Source organism: Juglans microcarpa x Juglans regia, chromosome 6D (assembly GCF_004785595.1).
Source record: "Juglans microcarpa x Juglans regia isolate MS1-56 chromosome 6D, Jm3101_v1.0, whole genome shotgun sequence".
Lineage (NCBI taxonomy): Eukaryota > Viridiplantae > Streptophyta > Magnoliopsida > Fagales > Juglandaceae > Juglans > Juglans microcarpa x Juglans regia.
In genome coordinates, this window is record NC_054604.1 from 34,207,962 (window position 1) to 34,233,142 (window position 25,181).

The window sequence follows — 25,181 nt, forward strand, 5'->3', positions numbered from 1 at the left end:
TTTAATGAGATATTAAAATTGCAGTTTTTCTTTTTCACATACATGATTGATGATTCCAACTTTTCCAACCTTAATTTTCCTAAACACCCTATAATAGTAGCTGATTTGAGCTTGCGCTAATAACACAAAACCTATATAATATGAAAGGAATATAACAACAATAAGCTTAGTTAATGGTTAAGATTTGAAGATTCTAAATTAATTTAGGGGTTTCAATCTTGAAATCCCTAACATAATTAAGTGTTTCAGATTGGAACCCTAAACTAATTTAGGGTTCCAATCCGAAACCCTTTCGTAATTTAAAAATTTCAAACATAAAAACACATGCATAATTCAATCTCTCACAACACACAATTTACAATCCCATCCCCAGTCTCCTCAATTTAATCTCATCCTCCATAACCTAAAAAAAAAAAAAAAACGTGCTTCGGTGCATGTGAATTGGGAACAGGGAACTTACCTTCAATAATAGAGAATGGCTTGAGTCTTGACAGTGTACGACGGACAGACTACAGAGTGGTAGAGAGAGCGGTGACTGCGAGGGTTAGAGAGATGCGAGAGAGAGAGAGAGAGAGAGAGAGAGAGAGGAGCTTCTGAGACTAAAAGGAAGTGGGGGTAGCGAGAAGGGGGCAATGGTTAACAATCCATGTCAAAACGACATTTTGATGACTGAGGTATTTTTTTAATTATAAATTTATAATATATGCATATCATATATATAAATATATATTATTTATTTATATATATATATATATATATATATATATATATGTTGAAGTGGGGTTGGGGTTAAAACCCATTGCGCCCCCCGCCCACGTTGGGGGCACCAGATGTAGACGACCCCCCTGCATCTGGTGGATGGGGTTCCGCCTCGTCCATGTGAGGGCGGGGCGAACGGATGCAGAGCCCCGCTACCCATCCCTACTCATCTCATTCCCAACCATCTCCTAAGTATCATGTACAATAATCAAGTTTTAAATTTTATTTAATCTAAAAGGATTAACATATTAATGTTATTTTTTTTAAAAAAATTTATATTCTCATACCAGTATGTAGAACATATATAGTAAATATTTATTTAACATAATTTTATTTTAAAAATAAATTTTAAGATTTAAATTTTACAAGTCAAATTTTATCATTTAAGTCATATAAATAATGTCCTCTACACATCGACTTGAAATTCTGAAAATAGAATAGTTATATTTTTTAACCCTTATTCTATTTTTGCGAGAAAATCCTATTGCATCATAGGTTCAAGTTTGTGTATATCATTATAAATTAACGTGAAAAATACACATTTCATATTATTGATATAACATAATTTTATTTGAGTGAAAACTTATTCCAAATTGAATCCAATATTTCTAAATAATAATAAAATATAATTTTATAACCAAATTTGACTAGAGTCATGGACCATGGATTGGATTGGACCAAACCCAGTTTTACAGCACCGGCTTTCACAAGGGCCCAACCCAATCTCAAAACCCTATAAAAGGAGGGAAGTCACTAATTCCACATCGAAACACTGTTGTGTGTACCTCAGTCTTCACTCCTCAAGCCTACGGTTGTTAGGGTTAGGGCTCTTAACTCTGGAGATTCTTCTTCCCCTCCTTCACTCTCATCCAATGGACCCAACAAAGAAGCGTAAGCTCGAAGAGAACGGTGTCGTCCCCTCCACAGAAAACGACTCCTCCCACCCGAAACTCACCCCCGAAGACGTCCGCAAATTAGTCGACCGCATCGACAAGGACAAGCTCATCGATATCGTGGCGGCCGCTGCTTCCCGCCACGCCGACGTTCTGGACGGCGTCAGATCCCTCGCCGACTCCGATGCCTCCCAGCGCAAGCTCTTCATCCGCGGCCTCGGCTGGGACACCACCACGGATGGCCTCCGCAGCCTCTTCTCCTCCTACGGCGAGCTCGAGGAGGCCGTCGTTATCCTCGACAAGCAGACCGGTAAGTCTAAGGGATACGGCTTCGTCACCTTCAAGCACGTAGACGGCGCGTTCCTCGCTCTGAAGGAGCCCAGCAAGCGGATTGACGGTCGCGTGACCGTTACGCAGCTCGCCGCCGCAGGGAACTCTGGTAACAACGTAAACGCGAACTCAGCAGACGTGTCGATGCGGAAGATCTACGTCTGGGAGGTTCCGCATGACATGTCTCCGGATAAGCTGTTGTCCCACTTCTCGTCGTACGGGGAGATCGAAGAGGGGCCTTTGGGGTTCGACAGGTTCACTGGGAAGTCGAAGGGTTTCGCTCTCTTCGTGTATAAGACCGCCGAGGGAGCACAGATGGCGTTGGCTAATCCGGTGAAGACGATCGACGGGAGGCAGTTGAATTGTAAATTGGCGAACGCAGATGGGAAGAAAGGAAAGCAAGGAGGGCCGCCCGGACAAGTCGGGCCAGATGGTGTTCCGGGCCAACTTTCGGGTACTGGGAATGACGGGATGGGTATGGGTATGGGTATGGGTATGGGTATGGGAATGGGAATGGCGCAGGGTCCGATTCCAGGGTCGCAGTACGGCGGGCCAGGCTCAATCGGCACGTATGGAGCGTTTCCTGGTGCACCGCCGATGGGGAATCATTCAATGAACTCGTCCTCGTTGGGTGGGCCGGGGCTGTCTTCAGTTAATAGCCAGGCGCCATCGTCTTTGGGTGGGACTGCTGGCTATGGTACTGGGCTAGCTGGGCCGTATGGTGGGTATGGGGGCATTGGTGGGACTAGTGGGGGTTTGGGCGCTGGTGCTGCTTCGGGTGGGTCCTCTTCGTTGTATAGATTTCCGCCAAGTTCGGTGGGAATGCCCTCTGGTGGGTATCCGGACAGTGCGCATTATAGCTTGACGTCATCGGCGGGGTATCCGACTCAGCACCACCAGCCAGCCGGAACCTCGCCGGTGCCAAGGGTTCCACCTAGTGGAGGAATGTACCCTAACGTGCCGCATTATTTTTGAGGTAATTTGTTCTTTGCTGCCTTTTGCTTTCTATCTGCCGAGATTGTGTTCATATTTGCTTTTATTTGGCGCTTTATTCGTCCGACTTGGTTCCATGATATGGATTTGCTTGTTGATGCTTTTTGTCTTGTTGCATGTTGGCCTGGCTGTATGTTCTGGCTTGTTCCTTGGGATTTCATTTTGTTGTGTACGTACTTCTGTTGCTGTGCCTGTCTCCGTGCGTTTGTTGTTGTTGTTTTTTTTTTTTTTTTTTTTTGTGTACTTTTTGTGAAAGTTTGAAGTCTTAAAAGTCACTAGTGTTAAGTGGTAATGGGGTGAGCATGCGTATTTGTAGTAATGAAGTCTGCGATTCTGTTGGCAGTGATCGTCACTGACTTTGTATTTATTTTTTGTGGTCGTTTTGGTTTATATGGAGTTGTTTTATATATGCAAGCTAACCTGCTTGTTTAAAATAGTATGCTGGTACTGATAAAAGAAAATAGTATGCTGGCAGTTTATTGGGCTTCTGGATAACAAAATTATGGAAAATAAAGTTTTCTATGGTTTTTTGCGTGGCAATCAACCTGTGAAACGACTTTTTATTTCCCTTATGACAAAGTATAATGATTAATGACTTTTTTAACTTGAACCTGGATGCTGATTTCTGACTACCAAATTGTGCCAGCAACTGGAATGGTATAAGATTTAAACTTGTAGCCCCTTTGTTTGGTTTATATTCAAATGACTTATTGCTTGATACTAATGACTAGTTTGGTGACAAGTATCAAACCTTTTTGTTATATATATTTGAGATAATATACTTCTGTAGGTCCAAAGTGATGATATTTGATATGGGCCTTGTTTGCCTACAGGAGCAAAGTGATTTTGAGGTCTATCATTGATTTTGATAAATCTTGATAGACCTTCTCCACGTTTTTTTTGTTGGCTTAATAGATCACATTGCGCTATGCATTTACGTTACTTGATATGGTCATCTGTTTTAGAACTCCTGGTAGTCGAATTTGGTGGGTCAATATGTATATAAGCCTAGTTGCTCTGTGATACTGGATACACTTGATTCTGATATCTTGCTTACCAGGAGCTTGTTTGTTATGACATCTTAGCTCTAATTGGATTGTGACAAATAAAATATGGAAACACATATGTTGCTTTTGCTTTGTCAATGCTGTAATTTGGTTCATTCTTTTTTCTCGAGTTTAGCTGGACACTTGTCTACATCAGATTTTCTTCAGAGCCGGTTGGGCTGAAAGCCTGCTAATTATTAATTTGAGTTGAACCCATAAGGTTTGGCTCAAGTTGTAAGGGCCTTGGTCTTGTTACCATGCTGCTCCCTCCAAGTCTAAGGTTCAAATTCTCAAGTGCAAACAATTTTTAGGGGCTATCGAACTAGGAGAAGTTCCCCTTGAATTACCCTAGGTACACTTGCAGGAAACTCCTTGTCAAGAGCCTGTGCACCCTTGGAGACACGGTGCCAATAAAAAAAATTATTAATTTGAATTGTCTTGTTTTTTCAAATAATTTGGCATTAAGATTATTTGCGTATTACAAATTGCATGGAGGGTTGAGTTTTCACATTATTTAGCATATGTTGATCTTTGATGCTTCTCCTCGGAGAGTATCTTTGTGATGCTTGTATGTGGGTTTTTTCCTGTTAAAATAATTATACTTGTCACACTGCAATTGTAGCAATTTAACCAAAAATGGATCAAGTAAAGGCTTGGAAGATTGAAACTGATGTTGCTTCCAGTATGATACTCATATGCTCTGTTTAATGCAACCTTCATATTTGTCGTTGCCCATGTGCAAATGTGGAAGGCTTGTTATTAGTTTATCTTGGAATATTTAATTAACATTTTTAATACAAAGTCCGGTTCTAGTTATGCATCCTCTCAAATGAAACTTATTTTTTTGTTTGTTACTGACTTGGTGCTACCTTCTATGTATACTGCTTTTCCAGTTGTATCTTTTACAAAGAGAGAATATGGAAGTTGCCTCCTGACTTCCAATATTTTTTCTTACATCATGATCCATTTTGTTTTATTATAAGGTTTCTTTCTGTGTTCTGATGTTATGATTCTTGCTACTTTGTTTGCCCAGTACTTCTTTATAAGATGCCCTGAATTCTGTGTCACACGATCTTTGTTTTTGTTTGTGGCTAGGAAAGACATGAGCGGTTTCTTTTAGTGGTGCCCAAAGAAGGTATACTTTTGTCTGTTTGTTTGTTTGGTTTGATTATCATTGAGTTCGAATGAAATGAACTCTGTTTTGCGTGATGAATGTGGAATGATATATTGAGTTGTGAATGGATGTTTGATTCAGGTGTATGAGAGCTTATTCGGCGCTGATGCTTTATGTGGTTCTGGTGATTGCGTTATTGCAGAGTTTGATGAATGCATTAGCTGTTCCTTTACAGCCTCTCCGTCTTCACCTTTTGTATTGTGGTTCTTTTGAGTGCTTGTAGTCAAGGCAACTGAGTTAGACTAGTTATGTACTTCAATCAGGAACCATTGTGTCCATCTTGGGTTTTTTAGTCAATAATATAGTTTTAGTAACACAAGTAATGAAACTATGTTTTGCCTTCGTTATTTGAGTGGATGTTTGGTTTCATATATTTCAGGTCAAGATTTCCTGTCTTTTATATGGCTTCTCCTTGGTATATTTACTTCTTCAACCACGCTCTACATAACTTATAAATGCAAGAAAATATTTTTTTAATAAATGCAATTATAAAAAAATATAAAAATAAATGTATGGTATGTTTGGTGATGAAGAAGTCTGCAGGGGAAGGTTTATTTACTTGCTTGATGAAATAGAATATGTTGTATGGTGCAATCAACCTCCTAGTGGGGATTTCAGTGCTCCTTGTACATGCTGTTTTGGCAGTTGTATATTTAAGATGGTGTGCACTATCTATGTTGGATTTTCTTTTATCCCAGCTGTTATGTTTTGTAGGTGATTTTATTTTTCGAGTTAGTTGTGCGGTAGGTACACTGTTTATATTTCTGTCTAAGTTTGTCATGTTCGTGCACAATATGGTTTGTTTGAGTTTATATTTGAATTGTGGCACAATCGTCTTGTGGGATCAGAGAGCTCATTTTGTATGCCAGTGGTTAATTAAGTTCTTTGCTTTTTGTGTTGGTTATTGTGGAAGTTGTACTGTGCTAAATGAAGGTGCCTGCTTTCGTGACCTTGTCATTGTACTTTCTTGCATTGGCTGTGGAACACCAAGGGATCTGTAGTTGACACTTGTTAAGGGGATGTTGTGAACTGATAGATGTGTTCCAGTCTCAGATACCTGGGTTCCATGAGTGTCAGTTGGAGATGTGTCGTGGTTACCATTATGTTTTTTTTTCTTTTTTTCTTGTTTCCACTCAATATTTTAATCTTTCTACATATTACATCAGAAAAAGGCTGCATTGTGTTTTCAACCCAGATCTTCACTACCGTCCAAAATAATTTGTGCTCTAGAAGGCATGCTTTTCAATTTGTGGTGTGAGCAGTGGCTGATTGTTTTTATTTAGCTTTGTAACTTGCTAGACCTGTCTGCTCCGAGTTTTTTTCATTTTTCATTTTAATTTTCATGAATCCTTCTCTCTCTCTCTCTCTCTCTCTCATGTAGTTTGCCTTCTGACTAAGATGCATTTCGGAGATGGTCTATATCCGTTTATCTTGAATTTCAATAGTTACCAAGTTTAAATTTTCCATTTTTGCTGAACTTGCGAAATCTATTTCACAACTTCGTGAAGTTAGTCATTGACTCAAGCCGTTTTGGCTGCTTTTCATAAAAGATTGTCTCAGTATTGCAGCCTGGATCACACTAGGATTGTAATAAGTTGGGTTGCCAAATTGGGCGGCATTTCTGTCGCGAATTGTGTTGAGCATGCTTAAAATTAAGGTATGGTATTGAGGTACCTTTTAGAGTTTTGTTTACGAGCATGCCAAATTAGGAGATTTCTTTGTCACGAGTATGGAGAATTTTGGAGACTGAAATAGACCCCACAATACCCTTTTTAGAGTTTTGGTACGATTTGCTCCCTCCAATTAAGTGTGGTCTTGGCAGTGACTGTTATTATTAGAGAAATACTCTAGTCACAAAAAGATTACACAAAAGTAATCCCACAAACTGACGTAACTTGATGTGGTTCGTTAGATTATAAAGTTACTTTTATCATAAAGTTGATCTAATGGATCAGATAAAGTCACGTCAGTTTGTTGGATTGTTTTTGTATAATTTCTTTGTAAATGTAGCAGTCTACATATTTCTCACAAGAAGGTCGTTGACACCTCATCAGTAATCCTTGTTTATTTTTATAGAAATGCATATGAAACTGAACTTGCCTGGTATTTAATGGTATGTATAGGCAAATGGATTAAAACTTCTAGGACGTTGGCTGGACTAGACCATGGCAATTGTGTGACATGGAACTGGTTGAGACTAAATTAGTGGCTGACTTCGTCTTTGTTTCTTGGTTTCTTTTCCCCATCCTGTCGACTTGTGTATGTGTTGCTTTTGTGTTTGGCTGGTATGAGGCCGAAACTGGGGGGCCCGAGATAATTGTCGGAGCATGGCTGGCCGAGATGAGGCTGGATGGATGTGCAACCCTTGCCGCTGCATAATTTCCTGAACCTGCGGCCGTTGCCATTTTGTGTACCGTGGACTACAATGTATTTAATAGCTACTATATTTTCCCATTTCAATTGAAAAAGAAAACCATATTAGATACGGTGTACATGTAAGTAGAGGCAATGAAGTTGAATGGGTGTAGATACGGTTGCATGTGTGATTTCTCAACAGTAATTAGCCTTCCAAAACGCCCAACACCAAAAAATGTTTGCATGCCTAATGATGGGTTCCATTTTAGAGCTTTCTTATCATAGCGATTTCACGAAAGACAGGCAGCAGCCTATGGTGTTTTTGCTCTCTCTCTCTCTCTCTCTATCGCTCTCTTAGTGCTTGAAAATTTGATCTTTCACTGCTGTCAGAGTGTCCCAACTTTTCTTCTGTTTTTTAATTTTTATTTTTAAACAGTGCTTTTTCTTTTTAGAAAGTGTCTTCGTCTTTCTACCCTATCTAGTATGTAGAGAATGAGGATTATAAATTTTCAACCATCGATTCAACATAGTGCTATATCTTCCTGTTGTGTTTTACCTACAATAAATATTTCGAAGTAATCTAACCAATAGATTGATCTAAAATTTCTTTACGAGCAGTCAATTATGGGACTAAAATAATTATCTTTTCAATGTGTATTAATTTTTTATGCGGTATCTATTGCTTTGTTGGGTCCGTCTTCAATTGTATTTCCTTTTCTTTTAGTAATGAGATTATATTTACTAATAATAAAGAATCTTGATTAAAAAAAAAATGCTGAAACAAAAGAGGAGACTAGAAGGGAAGATTGATCGCTAGATGAGGAAATATGTACACTACAATTAAAAGTAGGAATTAAAATTGACTACGGGGAGTAATAGCAAAGAGGGAAAAGCAACTTTGTAATTCCACTAAAAATCTGGTATTTAATTCACAATAATAGCTATTTAGAACAAATTATTATTGCATTATTTTCATAAAGTCGTACAATGTATTTTTTCATCTTATATTTTCAACATAAAATATGGAAGGAAAAAAAATATGAAAAAAAAAAAAAAAAAATTACAGGAACGACGCCGTCTTGATCTTCGTACTTCCGAATTCGGTGTCTACTTTTCGCGTAGTTTTAAAACCAACTCTCTAACTAATAAAGTTAAAGAAAAACTCTTCTGGCCCTGCGAAACTCACCACTCACCAGCCAGCAGCCACCACTATAAAATGCTGTGCTAAGCTCACCGGTAGTACTCAACGCCGATCACCGGCTGCTACAGATTCCCGGTAATCCACCCTTCCTTCCTCTTCATCCTCTTCTTCTTTACGTTTTCTGCGTGTAACGGCTTTTCTCTCCTCTCTTGGTTCGTAGGGTTTATGCTTTAATGTATATTGTTAAATTATTATACCTGTCTGTGGAATTATATCTTGCTTTGTTTCTTGCTCACGTTAATCTTCCTCTGGAAACACAGTGGAAACTTGGGTACAAGCTCGGGGCCTCGAGTTCAAGTTCCCTGTTTGGCATAAATCATTTATGTGTGTATGCTTGCGCGAATACGCTACCATGTGTTTTGTGTATGGGTGTGTTTGTGTTTTGTATGGCGTATTTTTTTAATTCTTTATTTTCTAGGTCTGTATGACGACGGGATTATAGGCTATAAGGCGTTGGGATTAGTTTGACTTGATTATGAGGGAAGACATGGTTAAATTAAATTAAGTGCTTTGCTTGCGAAATTCCATTAAAATATATACAAGGAAATCATGAAAAGACAGCCCATTAAAATCTTTGTAATATTGGAACTCAACCATCATAATGGTACAATAAATTCTTTGATTTCTTCTGGAAGCATATCAATATCACACTTAAGTCGATTAAGCTATTCTCTCACTGGGATGATTGGCAGTACACACTCTATCATTAGCTGGCCTTTTCATGACTTCTTTCTTCCTAATCATGATTTTGATCATATCGACTAGATTAATTTATTTTAAATGCGGTTAGGTTGCCTGGCTCTATATCTCGAGGGATTAGGAATTTTTTCTCGTTTTTCATGTCTCTTTTCAGTTTTTTAAATATTTTATTTAACCCTGTTGATGTATGGGAAACTAGCTTCTATACAGTTTCTCTGAGCTGAGATATTGGTTTTAGAATTAGCACTATGATGATACGTGTCTTGTGATTCTTGACAAAAGTTCATTTTAAAGTTTTCCAGTAAAGTTTATCATCATGGAATAAGAATAATTTGTTGGACCAAGAGCTTTAATATATCTACAACATTTGTTCCAGCAATATTATGGATCTGAAACATAAAGGTATAACCTGGGTCGGGAATTTTTTCCAGAAGCTTGAAGCTGTGTGCCAAGAGGTAGATGATATTGTCAACAAGGTACTTTGATTTTATTTTTTTGATCAAATCTTCCGCTCTTTTTGGTGCCTTGACTGAACCTATCTTTTGGGTATTATTGGGTAGTCATGTTTTTGTGAAGTAAATCTTCGTTAGTGGTATAAGCTGAATCAACCCATCTGAACAAAAAAAAGAAAAAAAAAAAGATTGAATCGAGGGCTATCTTCCAGTTTAATTGCTATTAAGCTTTTTACTGCAGCTGACATTTCGTCTTATAATTTGAATTAATCTACAGGATACAGTAAAATATGTTGAAAACCAGTTGCAAACCATGGGTGGAAGTGTGAAAAAGTTCTGTTCTGATGTTGTTCAGGATGTACTTCCTCCTTTAGTGGATCCTGTTAAGTGTCAAGCACAAGTTGTTGCTCTGAAAAGCAATGATGCAATTAGCACCTATTTGAAGGCAATGATGGGTGATGAGGAAAATCATGTAGATGTCATCAAGCAGTCACATGTGGAACCCAATGCAGATGATCATTTGATGAAGCAGCTGCCAGACACATCAAGTAAGCTTTGCCTTGTAAATCAAAACATACCTCCAACTTCTGTTGACTGCCTTGAAGTGGAAGAGACTGTCTCATCTCTGCAAGAGATTGATGATATTATGACAGATGAAAACCCAAATGTGAGTGCTGAAGAAAATGCCACAGAGGACTCTGTGACTGAGGTGTTGGAGTTATTTTCTCTGAATGATAAAGAGCCCTTTGGTGCATCATTTTCTTGTGAGTTCGGTGAAAGTAATCATCAAAATGCATTTGGAGTTGTGGCTGAGGTTCCGCCAGCATCTTCATTTCATTGTGTGGAGTTCCAATCCCCTCCAAAAATGGGAACAGTTACTGACTGCCATGAAGAAGTCAGTCAGAGCGTGTCTGATGTCTCAAGTATGAATACTTCTTCTGTATCAGCCTTTTCAGTTATATCTGATGAGAAAACTATAGTGGAGATGAAGCTTGTGTGCTCTGGCAGTTCCCTACCAGTAGAGTCTTGTAGCCTGTCTGGGAAATCACCTGACAACTCCCTGTATGCGGCATCTTGTGATAATCATGGGGATTGTATTTGTCATAGTTCCAGCAAACTCCCCTCTTCTGCACCTGCCCCAGTTATCCCCTGTAAGGAAAATGCAGACAAATTAGGACATGATTCTTCCAGCAGTATCCTACTATCGGAATCCATCGGTTGGTATATTTTTTTCTTATTATATTGTAATAAGAATAAGAAATATATATAATATAATTTTTTCTTATAATGTTATTATATTATAAAATAATTTTTTTATTCCCTTTGCGGTGTCATTAACTTATATTTTGGCAGAGGAAGACACTTCCAGCATTAAGGAAATTCAAGAATCATCTGGAAATAGGCATATTCATTTCTGGGAATCTGCTCAAGGTGAGACTTAGATGCACTCTTTTCCTTACCTCATCCCTTCCTGTCAGTTGGCTTTCTTTTTTCTGTACTTTTTTTATTGTTAACTCAGTGGGTCTCAGACCCTAGCCTTCATCCCTGTCTTTTGGGGAGCAGGAGGAGCTAGCTGAGCAAGAGCTCATTAGCCTTTTTGCTGATTTTTTTGGTAGTTAGAAATTATAAATGTAATGATGGCGATGATGATACTGAAGGGATTGTTAATTGGGGAAACATAGCTGGTCATCCATGGATCTGTGATATTGGAGTTACCTGATTAGTTATCACTAATTAAACTTTTACAGGACCTCCATATGACTTGAACAATGATATTAATGATTCTAGCATGGAAACTGTCAAATTGTGTGATGAGGTGAAGCTTGATGAAAGCTGTGTCATTGTAGAACCTAGTGAACTTTATGCCGTCTCTCGCAGAGTCCGAAAGCTCAGATCATACAGGGTACTCTCTTTCTCTCTCTGCTATTGTGTTAGGCCCAGTGGAAAAGTATGTTTGGAAAGGACTTTGTAACATTACCGTATCTCATTGAATGCTAATGAATAATGGATTGGAAATTAGTTTTAGCCATGCAATTAGAAATGTATTTCTCTCTTCATACCCTTGATTACACTTTATATTAAAAGAAGAAAATATGCATCAAAGGTTGGGTTTAGCATACTTGATTTGCCTAAATGGACCCAGCACATGGTGAGGCGTATTCCTTTTCGTCGTGTGGGAAGGACCTGTTTATGGGATTTCAGCAAATACAGGAAATTTCCTTAAGTCACACTCATTGGGAACATGTTTCTTGGAATCACTGGTCAAGTTTAGCTTTCGAAAACAGTTACTTTCTTTGGGAAATTATATTTTTCTACCTCTGTACTAATACCCATTCTGTAATGACCCTAAACTACCACTTGTTTTTTTTTTTCCAATCATCTTAATGGTTAGATCCTAATTAAAGGGGCACTCATGGAAAGGGAGGCATTATGGCATTCAGTGATGGAAGTTAAGTATGTAGTATGTGGGTTAGATGGTGCTCTCATGAGGTTGGAGGTTTATGGGGCTGGGGTGTGTAATGCATAAAAAAGGGGTGGGGGAAGTTTTCTTATCACACTAAGGTTCGTGGTGGAAGGCGAACCATGATTAGATTTTGGCATGATTTGGGGTGTGGAGATAGGGCTCTTAAGGAAGCTTTCCCTAATGTATACAACACTGCATGTTCTAAGGATGGCTTATGTGGTGGACCATATGGAGAATTATATCTAGTACTTTGACAAGTGGAATGGCAGTTCTGCCGGAGTGACCCATGATTGGGAGATATGCATTATTAAATCTACTATATTTCTGTGGTTCGAGTGGAGGTGGAGTTGACATGCTTTATTGGGCTCCTCCCAAGATAGGGATGTTTAATGTCCGTTCTTTCTATAATATCCTGACTTGACATATATAACTTATATCCTTGGAAGAGCATATGGAGGACTAAGTTTCCCACAGGGGTTGTGTTTTTTGCTTGGACATCCTCTCTAAGAAAGATTCTCACCATCGAAAACCTAGGGAAAAGACAAATTGTGGTGGTTGATTGGTCTTGTATGTGTAAGAGTGGAGACTGAGAGTCCCTGGATTATCTTTTACTTTATTGCTAGATTGCTAGTACTCCATGGAGTGGTTTTTTAGGACTATTAGTTGGCTGGGGTCATGACCAGAAGAATGGTAAACCTATTTTATTCTTGGTGAGGGCTAGGTGATAGTCCACAAAATGCAGCAGTGTGGGAAATGGTTTCTACCTGTCTCATATGATGTATTTGGAGGGAATGGAATGAAAAAATTTTTGAAAATCGTGAACGGACGCTGGAGGAGTTCAAACTATCTTCTTCAATAGTCTCCTCTTGGACAGCTTCCAAAGACTTTAACCTGCATTATTTTCATGATTCCCGTGTATCCTTTTCTTTTTCTGAATGAGTGTCTTATTGTATATTTCCTGTGTACTTGGATTGTGTCTTTTGCACCTTTTATTGAAGTCCTTTTACTCAAAATAAATAAATAAATAAAAGTGCACAGCTGGACAGACCCCTTGGTAGTTTGAGTTGCACATTACAACTTTTCATAGTTTATGGTGCATATTGCAAAAAGATAGTAGTTCGAGGATGTAAGGTATAATTATCCCATTTTCTTTCTTTTATATACTTCATTGCTGGTTATGCCTCTCGAAAAATATATTAGAATCTTTGGTATTTTTTCTTGATTCAGTCAGGTTTTAAATTATTATCTGGAGAGAGTTGTGCAACTGACTCTCTCTCTCTCTCTCTCTGTGTTACTGTCTTTCCCCCACATCAGAAAAAGATTCAAGATGCGTTCGCTTCAAAAAAGAGATTGGCAGAGGAATATGAACAGCTAGCTGTTTGGTATGGAGATGTTGATATGGGGTCTAGCAAAGACAGCTTGCAATCCATCCCTGCCGCACCTTTAGATTTGAAGAATTTGCCAATACAGCAGGCTTGCGACTCCGACTGGGAGTTTCTGTAGGTAAACAAAAAACCCGTGTATAGCTGCAGTTGGACTTGTTGAAGAGCCCTCTTGCCTTTGCAGATGAACATGTCGGATATATGCCAATTTGTGTGAATAATCATGGTTGAGGTTCTCAATTTTAGTTGTACACATAATAATAAGGCAGTATTGATGAGTGCTGTAAATTCTAGTAGATCGAATGGTATTATTGTCTGGTTTAGTTGCCGGACATGGCATCAACTTTGAGATACAATTTCAGCAAGTAATCATACCCTTTTGCTAATAAAGTATTACATTAGCACTGGTAGACGTAGTCATTGATTTTCCTCTCAATTTTTTCTGACATTTTTAAACGAAAAACTCCGCTCTTCAAAAATAAGAAAAATATTGCAATTTTCTTCCTCAGTATCATTATGTAGATGAGGCCCTCCAATTTGTTGTAGGGTCAAATCGCATTTTTTGTCAAGGTTGAAGTTACTAAAAGTTATGATGATTTTTCAACAAATATGCATACAAAATTTCGTTCCAAGTATCAGGGACTCCTGGTAAACACCAGTGTATGCAATCGGCAAAATGTTTCGGATCAGATCTCTGTTCCTTGGTCAAGAGCTTGCCCTTGCGTTCCCCATAAATTGATGTATGAGCATCCTTTCGAAACTCAGACAACTGTGTAATATTCAAAAATGTTACGTTGCGTTTTAATTGTTGCAATGTGTCATGTACGATCTCCATGATCTGGAGGCTTGAACCACTGCCCCAATATGGACCTTGGATTGGGTTTGACTCATTGAAGCAGTTTCCATCACTTCCAGGCTTCCATTCCCAGCTCCTACAATTTTATGAAAAACAAAAAAAAAAAATAAAAAAAGAGGATGTTTTAAACAAGAAGTAGAAACTCAAAACAGCAGGGGACTCTTCGAGTTTATTTGGTCGAACTCGGGTGTGAAAACTGGTTTTGGAGAAAGCATGGTCTAAAAGATCAAATCCCAGGTCCTTTGCTAGTGTTAGGGAATTGCAAGGAGCAAGTGAGATGGGGGAGGGAGTTAAAAGGAGTAAAAGAGTTATCTATGCTTGTGTAGTCTGCATGTCTAATAAGTAACACTCACCACTACGCAGGACAAAAGAAAGAAGTAAAACTCACCACAGGTGTGTTGGAGACATACTCATGAAGAACACTGTTTGAGTTTGAGGATTGATCGTGGAATCTATCCAACTTGCCCAAGTTTCTAAAGCCAATCTGTACGCCTTGGTCACATTATATTCTTTCATATGATTTGGAGATCCAAATCTGACATCATAAAACCAAGACTCAGTCTCCACTCAAAAGTTTATTCTACAGAATAAGCTGAAATGTAAGCAGTACAGAGTGTTTGCATGTCGAAAAATTTTAACCATAAACTTCACACTCTGCACACCACTTAAAAACATGTAATTTTACTATTTTACCCTCATATTTCATGACACATGAAATATAAATTATGAGAATAAAAAAAGTAAAATCACATGTTTTTAAGTAGTGTGCAGAGTGTGAAACTTCTATGTAGCACGACTCATGGCCTGTCATGAATTTGGACCATTCCTCTTCTCTTTTACCATGAATTTAGGCCCAAAGTATTCTTCTAGCTTTTATATTTTTAACCCCGGGGGACTTCCATGGCCTGTCATCATTATTCTATTTCTCCCTATTCAATTTTTTCTTGCCTGCCAGGAGAGATGAGAAATGTCAATTCTCTCTCATTTTGACAACCTTGATCATATCCCTTGATTCCAAAACGGTCTAAAAGTTTAGTGGACTTAATTGTTTGCAGAATACACAAAACGAACTCAATCTCCATTAAACATACAGAAACTTTGAGAAAATAAACAGTGTTATGCTTCAACTGCATTCTACCTATCTTTAATGCAAAATGATATATGGAAATCCAAACTGATTTTGATTAAAAGGTATAGAATCCAGAACTCACGTTGCATTGATCAGAGGCTTGTACATCCACCATACATAGCTCTCAAATACCAGCACATCAACTCCTTCCCACTGTTTGCCATGCTTAGCTATGGAATCAAGCTTGACCGACCGTTTTAGTACAGTATGATTCGTTGCGTGGTCCGAGTTGGACTCAATGATAAATGGGGCCCAGTAATACTCAATGGATGCATCAAATTCCTGGAAACATATCGAGATTTTGATAGGATGCTCCTAAGTTTTATCATATTAAGCATAGTTCAGAAGTGACAGTAGCAAATTGGGGTACCTCAACTTTGAAGATCTTCATGGGGGGAACTCTTCGAAGGGACTTCTTTCCTTCAGGAATTACAGACTGTACCAAACAGACCATTGATTCAAACTGAGCTCTCTGTACAGAGTCTCCAACAAACATCAGTCTTTTACCCCTCAAGATCTGCAACAACTTCAATGCATTGAACCTGAGACGTGCAAAGTGCAAAAACATTTTCACCAAACATTTTCATTACTTAGGACAGTGCTATAGAAATGCTGACCAGATGACTATCTAAACGATAAAATCCGCGCCCTTAGTAGGTCTAAAAGAAAGTTTACCTTGGGAGATCACATCCATTAGGTTGCCACCTCCAATTCTTATAGAAGGAATCAGGTCTCCCATTCCTCCGGCAAGTCACCTGTTTAACCAAGTAGGGGCAGCTCTCTTCTGTATAAAGAGGATATGACTCGTTGTCCCACACCCATTCCCCTTCAAAGACATTGCATCCTTCTTGAATACGATCCTCGGGAGAAATAACAACTGGTATCCTATGCTTTTCTGCCCTTGCCCTGCCATATAACCGGAAAGCCTGGCTGTGGTTGCTCTTCAAGTTGTCAAGGACTAGCCGCGCAGTTCCTACGACTAGAAGAGAAACCAATGCAGCAGGGAAGAGGGATTGGATCCGGCGATCAATCCAGAGCTGCTTCATCATCTAGGATAGCCTGTTGAGCTGATGAAGCTGAAATGGTTGTCTTTCTCACAGTTGAGAGTCATGTTCCCTTGGTTACTTGAAGAAATTGCTTCAGTTCTAAGCATCTGAGCTATGCTACATCCAACCACCAGTTGGTAGATTCGAGTTTAGGTAGACTGTTAAGAGTATCATCAACATGGGCCATCCATATTTCACAGACATCCATTGGAAGTCTGTCCTTAATGAAATCATTTCCATTCCGTAAGTAAGGAATTTCCTCCTTGTTTCCTTTTTGTTTTCATGCCATAAGAAAGGTGGGTTGTCAAGTTCCCAGCCTCTTGAAGACTTGAACTGTGTAGTCTGTCGCGTTTGTTTTGCAATCTACTCGGCCTTCTTAATTATTCTCTTGACAAAATAATAATCTTTTAAAATATTATAACGGGAAACTAGACTTAAATATATAAAATATCGTTCAGAAAATATTATTTTTATGGGAAGAAAAAAAGTAGAAAAGAAAAGAAAAATGGACTGGGTGACCTCAAAACCTTATCCCGCTTCCAAAAACCGGCCAGAAACATCTCTCCAGACTCCAGTGGGACTGTAAGAGGCAGTAGCACAAAACGCAAAGTAATCCCCTGTGGTCTCCCTCTCTCTTTCCCTGGGGGACCGAAATGCTGAGTGGAACGTGTGGCCTCCGCGCCTGTTGCTTACGCCTTTCGTTCTCCCCTGAGACGCCCCTCATCAGGGCCCCTTCTTTCCGGTTAACGAGTAGCCGCCGCGTGTTCTCGGTCGCGTGCCCTGTTTCCGGCGCGAAGAAGGAGAAGGTGATTGTGATATCTGGGCCCACCGGTGCTGGGAAGAGCCGGCTTGCATTGGAGCTCGCCAAGCGGCTCAATGGCGAAATTATCAGCGCCGACTCTGTCCAGGTTTGAAAAAAAGAAAAGAAATTTTCCTTTTATTGTTTATTATTAAAAAAAAACTAGTTCTTCCATTCTTAGTTTTTCCGAGAAATCGGAAGCAAGGTAAAAGTAGCTTCATTTATTTGTTAATAAAAAATGAGAAAGACAATTGTGGTGAACGCTTGGTCTCGGCTATTACTCCCTTCAAGGTCCATAGGTGCAAACAATTCTTTAGGCCACACCTCCCCGGTGAAAATGTCAGAGATTTAACCACTTCCGTCTAGGAAACTTTCAAAGGTGCGGTACACGGACCGGGGTTTACTCTGCAGGAATGAATCTGAAGGGCTCCGCCTTGTAGAGGTTCCGACGTTTAGATAGACAATTGTAATTTTCTGCTGGGAACTGCTGAGTACGAGAGGTTGCTTTGGATTTATTTAAACCGAAACTTTTTGTCTTCTGGGTTTTCCCAGCGTTGATTTTCACTAAGTGCCATTTCAAATCTCGAGTGTTGTCCATTTGAGAGTTAACTAATCTTTTGCATTATCAGTTGTAGCTATGGTAGAAATAATCTGACAATTATGGATAATTTTGGCCAAAAGATTGAATGTTAGTGGCACGCTGAAGCTATTTTGGCTGCCAAGAACTTGTAGCGAAAGAAAGAAGTTGACATCGTGTTATTGATAGGATATATTGATAGAATTCTTCTTATATAAAAGGAAAATATTGATAGAATTGCCTTCACTTTCTGCCTAAAAGTGGCACTAAAATTTCTTTCCTACCAAACTCACCCATTAAATATTGTTCATATCTCAGGTATATCAGGGTCTTAATGTTGGGTCTGCAAAGCCTTCTCCGAGTGATAGAAAGGTGCCTGATTAAGATAAGAAAGATGCTTATTATTTCCTTCTTCTATCATGTTTTCCTTTTGATTAATAATGAGTTGTGGATATATTTCATGTTATCATGGTATAGCACGTCATGATACAGGTAATTCGAGGCCACTAAGAATTGAATTTTATTGGTTATGATTTTTTGAGTGATGTTGATACCATGACTCAAGTATACATGTGGAGATCTATTTGATTGTGGAAGAATTTATCCCTCTAAACTTCAAGCTTATCTGTTTACTGTTTCAATGTAATTGCATCTGATGTATGGGTGTTTGATGTGCCATAATGTACTTTAAAGTCCTTGAATGTACATGTCCGGGATTAGCATCCTGAAACAGATTATCTTGACTTGTATATAACATGAGATTTTCTGCTATGGTGTCTCTGGCTACTGTTTTGCCATATCTGTCATTTCACATTAGGCCTAGGCCTCATGTTTCAATTTCAGTTCCTAAAGAAGGTTTAGAAATTTCTCTGCTGAATTAGATTGAGGGAACATGGAAAGATTGTAAAGCACAGATATTTAAAGTGAAAATATCTCATGTGCATGTCAATTTTTTTTTTATCAGTAAACAAAATTTGATCGAAAATAATAGGCAAGAGCCCAAGTACACGGGATATATACAAGAGCGTCACTTATTCATGATAATCTAGCGATACAAGAATCATGTGCACGTCAGTTCTTTTGAGCAATGGAATGATTGCTCTACTTTTGCTTTCAAATATCAATATGTTGCATTGGAATGCATAACTAGTCATGTATTCCTGAATATTCATCAAATTTTATTTGAAAATTCAAATTGGAAACCATGCCCATTATTATTTTTTACGGGTAGAATCCAATATGTGTTGCTTGTTCGTCATACACGACACAAGAAGTTAGACCATACCCATTGTTTTTTTCTATCATGAGCAGAGACCAATTTGTACACTCGTCTGCCATTCACAATGCAACAAACTAAACCATGCCTATTATTTCTTTTAATTCTTGATTCCGCTATGCTTCTTTCAGCTTTTTTTTTTTTTTTTTTTTTTTTTTTTTTGGGAGGTGGCTGCTTGGTTGCCTGTGTTATTTAACCTTGCCTGTTATTTGTTAACTGGATTTGACCAGATCTTTCCATTTTTGTTGCATAGTTTTACAATTTTTATGCCGTATGTACTTGGATTTTCTCCACTTTCTTGATAAATTTGTTCCTTATCAAGAAAATTATAATTATACAACTTTTTAATTTTTGCTTTTTACCTTTTCTAAGGAGGTACCACATCATCTTGTTGACATACTGCATCCCTCCGAAGGTATGTTACCCATGGTACTGGCTTTTTTCAACTAGGCAATAATGTTTATATTGTGCTAAATTTTGAAGCTATGATTCAAACATTGCTTCTTCTATACCGTTGATTCCTCAATTGTCAGGTATTCGAATATTTCTTTGATCCGACTTTAATATTTTCTTTTATAAGTAATAAGAAAATTTTATTGACGAGTAAATAGGCATAGCCCAAGTACACAGGAAGTATACAAGAGAAAAAGCCTAAATGCAAGCTGCTGGGAACTAGACTGGGCTAATCCAACTTTAATATTTACTATTATATTCTTGCAGAGTATTCTGTTGGGCAATTCTTTGAGGATGCAAGGCAGGCTACAAGATGTATTCTTGACAGTGGACGTGTTCCCATAGTTACCGGTGGGACTGGATTGTACTTGCGATGGTATGTTACCATAAATCCTTTTGTAGTTTGTAGTTACTGTTGATCCAATGTCTTCAGTTGTGGCTAGTATGCCCAGGTATACCTTATCATGCAATATAAATAAATACAAACTTTTATGGCATGTAAATGCAATTTATTTTTTCAAATATAAGGTTCATGTATGGAAAGCCAGACGTCCCAAAAGTGTCTCCCGAAATTGCCTCTGAAGTATGTTCAGAGCTAGCAGATTTGCAGAGAAATGAAGACTGGGATGCAGCTGTGCAGTTGGTGGTCAAAGCAGGTAACCCAAAGGCCCAGTTTTTGGCTGCTAATGATTGGTATCGGTTACGGCGTAGCCTCGAGATTATCAAGGTTAGTTTATGATGTTTTCTGATTTCTTTATGAACATTGGACTCCCCATCCCCCCCCCCCCCCCCCCCCCCCCCCCCCCCCCCCTCTATCAGCACCCCCACGCACAAATCAGCACCCTCACGGACACACAAAGCTACGCAATACTCAATATGAATATTCAAATGCTTTGCCATAACACCTACAGGAGTATGGTTTTGTTTAAAAGGCTTATTTCCTTTTATCACCTAGACTTTGGCTTAGTTTGCTTTATTAGTAATCTATTCTACGAGGATAACCCCGCGCACAATAATGTCTAATAAGGACATTTTTTGGAAGATAGTTTACTAAAAACTTGCTTTCAGCACATTAATTAAATACATTGGGACATATTTATAACTACAAATGTTCTCTATTTATCAATATTTCCTTTGGAATGGCAGTCTACTGGATCACCTCCATCTGCTTTTCGGGTACCATATGATTCTTTCAGGGATCAATGTGATGGTGTAATGGTCAGCTCTCATGATGTGAGCACTTCTGATGATGTCCTGGAGGAGAATAACTCGAAGAATTTGGACTATGATTTTATTTGTTTTTTCCTCTCTAGCCGGAGAGTTGACCTCTATAAGCTAATTGACTATCGTTGTGAAGATATGCTTTCAGGTAGATCATGCTGTGGAAACATAACTATGTTTTTTGTTTTCTGACACTAAAAATTCTCAAATTCTTTGGAGTACACACCTATTTATCTACATAGTTTATCAATTACCACTTCCTATGATAGTGTTGATTATTTCTTGTTAAAAGGTGATTTTATTATATGTTTATTGTCAGTGTGCACAAACACACAGAGGCATAGTACTTTCTGAGATGAATTTTTATGCAATGGACGATAAACTGATATTAAGGGATATTTTCTTATGAATAAGTCAGTATATTTTCTTTCTTGACTTATTAGCTTTGTTGTACTCGTTACTTTTATTCATTTTAAACAGTTGTTTTTGCCTGTAGGAAGTGACGGGATTTTGTCCGAGGCCAGATGGCTTCTTGATACAGGTCTTCTACCCAATTCAAATTCTGCAACTCGAGCAATTGGTTACAGACAAGTATGCCTTTGATATTTCTTCTTCTGTTCTTCCTGTTTATTTTAGTGTCTAGTTTGCAAGAAATAGTGATGATAGTCCTCATAATTTGTTTCTGGAATTGGGTTATCCAACGAATCTTTGTTTTCAAAAGCTTATACGATTCATAAGGAAGGCCCATCATTCGATCCTAAAGCTAGATTCTTCATTCTTGCTCGTACTATGCTTGGTGATCTCCAGATACCTTGGCAAAGCCTGTTTGGATATTTCCTGCAATGCATGATTGTCTTAATTATTCTTTCTAATATCTGTGGATTCATTGAATTTTTGTTACTTCCAAGCTTTAGAAATTTGTTTCCTCTTGACCTATGCTGTATTGAATGTTGTTATGTTTTCTAAATTTACAACTATGACTTCTTAAATACCATTGTGTATAAAGTAGTAAATATTTAAACCTCTACATGATGCTATCTTGCCTCCTCTCTACTTTGCCTAATAATTGTATGTTCAACTGATTTTGGCTCGTTTTGGTCTTAAGTGGTTATTCTATTGTAGGCAGTTATGAAAAAGTTCATTTAGTTTGTGTCATTCAATAATCTTTTTTTTTTTTTTTTTTTTTTGGTGTCATTCAATAATTTCAGGCAATGGAGTACTTATTATACTGTAGGCAGCAAGGAGGTAGGAGTTCTCCGGGAGATTTTTTTGCCTTTTTATCTGACTTCCAGAAAGCATCTAGGTAATGGAAGTATGTAATAAAAATACTACTTTTTTGGTGTTTTTGATGCTCTATCCATATATATCAATCCAGAAACTGTAAATTTGTTGTGCAGAAATTTTGCGAAAAGGCAATTGACTTGGTTTCGTAACGAGCAAATGTATCATTGGCTTGATGCTTCTAAGCCCTGGTATGTGTATGCATTCTTTCCTTTGTTCCTGAATCTGTCTCAACTACTTTTCTTTCATCTTGGACTGCTTTAAGTAGTTCAAATGTCTTCATTATTTCAGCAAATGCTTATTAAATCTTAATTAATAGAAGCTCATAAAGGAGTGTTAAATCCTATTAGAACAGAACTGTGAATTCATTATTTATCATAACACTTTGAGGTTTTAACCTTATTGTAGGTTTTAACTTGTTCTGTTTTCAACTCAGTAGTCTTTGCACTGCAATTACAGTTGTGAAATCATTTTAACATTAAGCAACTTCAGATTTTTTGAGACTGGTTGATATGAGCTTCTTGATGTATTGGCACCAAAGGAATAATGATTAATCATATCAGGTGTTGCTTAAACTATTTTCTAATGTTAACCTCTCTTGAGAAAATTTTGCAGGAACAGGTGATGAATTTCATTTATGATGCATACCACGAAAAGAGTGGAGCTTTGGTGGTGCCTGAATCACTAAGGATGAAGAAAGATATTTCAAACCGCCGAGAAACTTCTGAACTTAAGGCCTACCGCACAAGAAATAGGTCTATTATGGTTATACTTAATATTATGTTGTTCTGTTGTTTGTTTCAGATAGCTAAAAGGTTTTCTTTATATGTGAAGGCATTTTGTGAGCCATCAAGATTGTTCTCATATCTTGGACTGGATAAGGAGAACCCAACCCACGGGTGAAGCAATGAATGCATGAACTAAGCTCATCTCAACTTCATGGAATCAGAAATGAAATAATTTTGTTTTATGGGTTAGGTTAGTTTTTGTGGCCCTTGCTTTTATTATGGCATGTTTCTATCCTTATCAGCTTTGATCAAGGCCTTCAAGCATTCATCTTCTTGGCAGTGACTCTCGGACTCCAGCTAATCTTCATTTGAGTATCCATCTTCTTGAAGCCACATTGTGCATTTCCAGAAAAGCAGGATTTTGACAATGGGATCAGTGTATGTCTTGGTAATCGGTAGGGTCTAGTGTCACATTTTTTTTGTGTTGTTACATGTAATAACTTAAAATTTTCAACACAGGCAAATCAGGCCTGGACTTGATGTTACACCAACTTTGGTATCGATTTTGGTGCACTTTTTTTTTTTTTTTTCAGAGAAAGATCCTCAGCATTTTTCTATGTTTTTTCCTTTTCTTGTTCCTTTAATTGAAGAGGAGAAAAGGCTTTAGCCCTGAACGGTTTTTGGAGTAATGCTAATGTATTCTCATGCAACTTGATCTACTAGATTGCTGCATGCCTTTCTTTGTCTGGACATTTAAAAAACAACTTGTTGCTTGAAGACATCGATAAGACGATGACTGTATTAGCCTTTTGCTCATAACAAGCTAGCTCTCTCGCTCGTGGACTTCTGGGTGACTCCATCTCTTGAACATCAATAGTTCACCAAAGTAATATCTTGGTGAATTCCAATGCTGCATCTCTTGCTGCCGGCACACGTGACTTGGTCTATGCTATTGAATCTGCCGTCTCAGTAGTGACATGTTGAGCAAATTGCTGGTGTCAGCTGTGCCTAGCTTCACAGTACCTGCACCATCTTCTTCATTTCAAGTTTAATAAGAATGTCTGTACACCCACCCCCCACATGACTTAGATTTTAGTTATACTTTGCGCAATTTTTGTTAAGGTTGCATTGTCTATACAATGTTCAGATTTCAATTTTTTCATGAAGCGTTGGAATAGCTGTAATTCGCTGTTCTTTTTCCTTTATTGTATTTTTTTTTTTAAAAAATTCAAAGCCTAATGGAGATTTCAAGCTTGTTATTTATTACTTTTTTTTTTTTTTTGGCTCTCTCTCTTTGCATCTTTGTTCCCAATGGTCAGCTAAACAACATCGATCACTATGATTCATCTAAGTACTTATTACTTGTATAGCTAAGAACCTTTTCCGGTCATCAGCATCCATAGATGCCTTTGGTACACAGAATATGCTGTAGCATTCATTGGATCATATGATATAACCTGATCTGCACCCACCCACCCCAATAGAAAAAGGCATCAGTGTGCTTGGTTTGGCTAACTTTTTCCAACGTCTCACCATCATCTTTTTTTTTTTCTTTCTACAAGTTTTATTTAGCAGTTGGTTTTTTTCTTTTTTAATGGACGTTGTACATATGCATAGGGATTTAAATGTAACTATAGATAATCATCATCAATAGTGCGGGTCTATTATTATTTGAGCTGCAATAAGTAATTGGAAGATTTTTAATAATTTTATCAAAGCGATTTAATAATTCAATTTAATCCTTAACCCGTTTGGACAGTGAAAGTGTTTCATCTCATCTCATTTTTTCAAATTCTCATATAAAATATAATAAATAACTCAACATTTTTAAATCTCAAAATAATAATAATATTAAAAAATAATATTCTAATAATATTTTATTCAACTTTCAACTTTTATCTAAAATCATATTCTCATCTTACTATCCAAACCCACCTTATCTTATAGGTTTCAAGTCATCGATTAAGTTTAATAATTCAATTTTGTTAAAGCCTTTTAATAATTCAATCTTAACAGAAAAAATTACATTATAGCTTTGTGATTGAGAATAGTGTGTTAAGGACATGT

The 25,181-nt window shown here is 37.9% G+C and overlaps 4 protein-coding genes across 21 annotated transcripts; 3 read left to right on the plus strand and 1 right to left on the minus strand.

Moving 5' to 3' along the window:
- The first annotated feature begins 1,527 nt into the window (after positions 1 to 1,527).
- On the plus strand, positions 1,528 to 7,764 carry LOC121234587 (UBP1-associated protein 2C-like). Of its 7 annotated transcripts, none has more exons than XR_005934424.1 (3): positions 1,528 to 2,958; positions 4,644 to 5,156; positions 5,277 to 7,764. XR_005934424.1 is itself a non-coding variant. In XM_041130578.1 (3 exons), the coding sequence occupies exon 1, from the start codon at positions 1,632 to 1,634 to the stop codon at positions 2,955 to 2,957; it is 1,326 nt and encodes a 441-aa protein (XP_040986512.1). In that variant the 5' UTR covers positions 1,528 to 1,631; the 3' UTR covers position 2,958; positions 5,117 to 5,156; positions 5,277 to 7,764. The 7 variants fall into 7 exon arrangements, 6 of the variants coding, with proteins under 6 accessions (XP_040986512.1, XP_040986514.1, XP_040986510.1 ...); XM_041130578.1 differs by having other exon boundaries at positions 5,117 to 5,156; XM_041130580.1 differs by having other exon boundaries at positions 5,122 to 5,156.
- Positions 7,765 to 8,690: 926 nt separating this feature from the next.
- Positions 8,691 to 14,134, plus strand: LOC121234585. 11 transcript variants are annotated; one of them, XM_041130564.1, is made up of 7 exons: positions 8,691 to 8,903; positions 9,012 to 9,071; positions 9,827 to 9,926; positions 10,180 to 11,119; positions 11,256 to 11,333; positions 11,651 to 11,805; positions 13,681 to 14,134. In XM_041130564.1, the coding sequence occupies exons 3-7, from the start codon at positions 9,834 to 9,836 to the stop codon at positions 13,867 to 13,869; spliced, it is 1,455 nt and encodes a 484-aa protein (XP_040986498.1). In that variant the 5' UTR covers positions 8,691 to 8,903; positions 9,012 to 9,071; positions 9,827 to 9,833; the 3' UTR covers positions 13,870 to 14,134. The 11 variants fall into 11 exon arrangements, with proteins under 11 accessions (XP_040986498.1, XP_040986504.1, XP_040986501.1 ...); XM_041130570.1 differs by having other exon boundaries at positions 10,258 to 11,119; XM_041130567.1 differs by having other exon boundaries at positions 9,827 to 9,905.
- A 34-nt stretch (positions 14,135 to 14,168) lies between these two features.
- On the minus strand, positions 14,169 to 17,170 carry LOC121234588 (protein trichome birefringence-like 31). The gene is made up of 5 exons (XM_041130581.1): positions 16,409 to 17,170; positions 16,104 to 16,275; positions 15,816 to 16,015; positions 14,993 to 15,139; positions 14,169 to 14,680 (listed from the first exon to the last, which is right to left on the minus strand). The coding sequence occupies exons 1-5, from the start codon at positions 16,780 to 16,782 to the stop codon at positions 14,329 to 14,331; spliced, it is 1,245 nt and encodes a 414-aa protein (XP_040986515.1). The 5' UTR covers positions 16,783 to 17,170; the 3' UTR covers positions 14,169 to 14,328.
- Positions 17,171 to 17,221: 51 nt separating this feature from the next.
- On the plus strand, positions 17,222 to 23,788 carry LOC121234589 (tRNA dimethylallyltransferase 9). 2 transcript variants are annotated; one of them, XM_041130583.1, is made up of 12 exons: positions 17,222 to 17,687; positions 18,474 to 18,527; positions 19,804 to 19,846; positions 20,152 to 20,260; positions 20,413 to 20,611; positions 21,031 to 21,253; positions 21,602 to 21,696; positions 22,314 to 22,408; positions 22,503 to 22,577; positions 23,002 to 23,141; positions 23,221 to 23,364; positions 23,455 to 23,788. In XM_041130583.1, the coding sequence occupies exons 1-10, from the start codon at positions 17,433 to 17,435 to the stop codon at positions 23,009 to 23,011; spliced, it is 1,158 nt and encodes a 385-aa protein (XP_040986517.1). In that variant the 5' UTR covers positions 17,222 to 17,432; the 3' UTR covers positions 23,012 to 23,141; positions 23,221 to 23,364; positions 23,455 to 23,788. The 2 variants fall into 2 exon arrangements, with proteins under 2 accessions (XP_040986517.1, XP_040986518.1); XM_041130584.1 differs by having other exon boundaries at positions 17,223 to 17,687; positions 22,503 to 22,581.
- The last annotated feature ends 1,393 nt before the right edge of the window (positions 23,789 to 25,181 follow it).

Excerpts from the sequence above, each read along its gene's own strand:
- LOC121234588 (XM_041130581.1), bottom strand. The coding sequence starts at position 16,782 with ATGATGAAGCAGCTCTGGATTGATCGCCGGATCCAATCCCTCTTCCCT. Across the intron at positions 16,276-16,408 it reads AATGGATGTGATCTCCCAAG|GTTCAATGCATTGAAGTTGT; the intron begins GTAAACTTTCTT and ends TGCACGTCTCAG. Across the intron at positions 14,681-14,992 it reads ATGTCTCCAACACACCTGTG|GAGCTGGGAATGGAAGCCTG; the intron begins GTGAGTTTTACT and ends ATAAAATTGTAG.
- LOC121234585 (XM_041130564.1), top strand. The coding sequence starts at position 9,834 with ATGGATCTGAAACATAAAGGTATAACCTGGGTCGGGAATTTTTTCCAG. Across the intron at positions 11,120-11,255 it reads CCTACTATCGGAATCCATCG|AGGAAGACACTTCCAGCATT; the intron begins GTTGGTATATTT and ends ATATTTTGGCAG. Across the intron at positions 11,334-11,650 it reads TTTCTGGGAATCTGCTCAAG|GACCTCCATATGACTTGAAC; the intron begins GTGAGACTTAGA and ends AAACTTTTACAG.
- LOC121234587 (XM_041130576.1), top strand. The coding sequence starts at position 1,632 with ATGGACCCAACAAAGAAGCGTAAGCTCGAAGAGAACGGTGTCGTCCCC.
- LOC121234589 (XM_041130584.1), top strand. The coding sequence starts at position 17,433 with ATGCTGAGTGGAACGTGTGGCCTCCGCGCCTGTTGCTTACGCCTTTCG. Across the intron at positions 21,254-21,601 it reads TTGTGAAGATATGCTTTCAG|GAAGTGACGGGATTTTGTCC; the intron begins GTAGATCATGCT and ends TTTTGCCTGTAG. Across the intron at positions 21,697-22,313 it reads GAGCAATTGGTTACAGACAA|GCAATGGAGTACTTATTATA; the intron begins GTATGCCTTTGA and ends CAATAATTTCAG.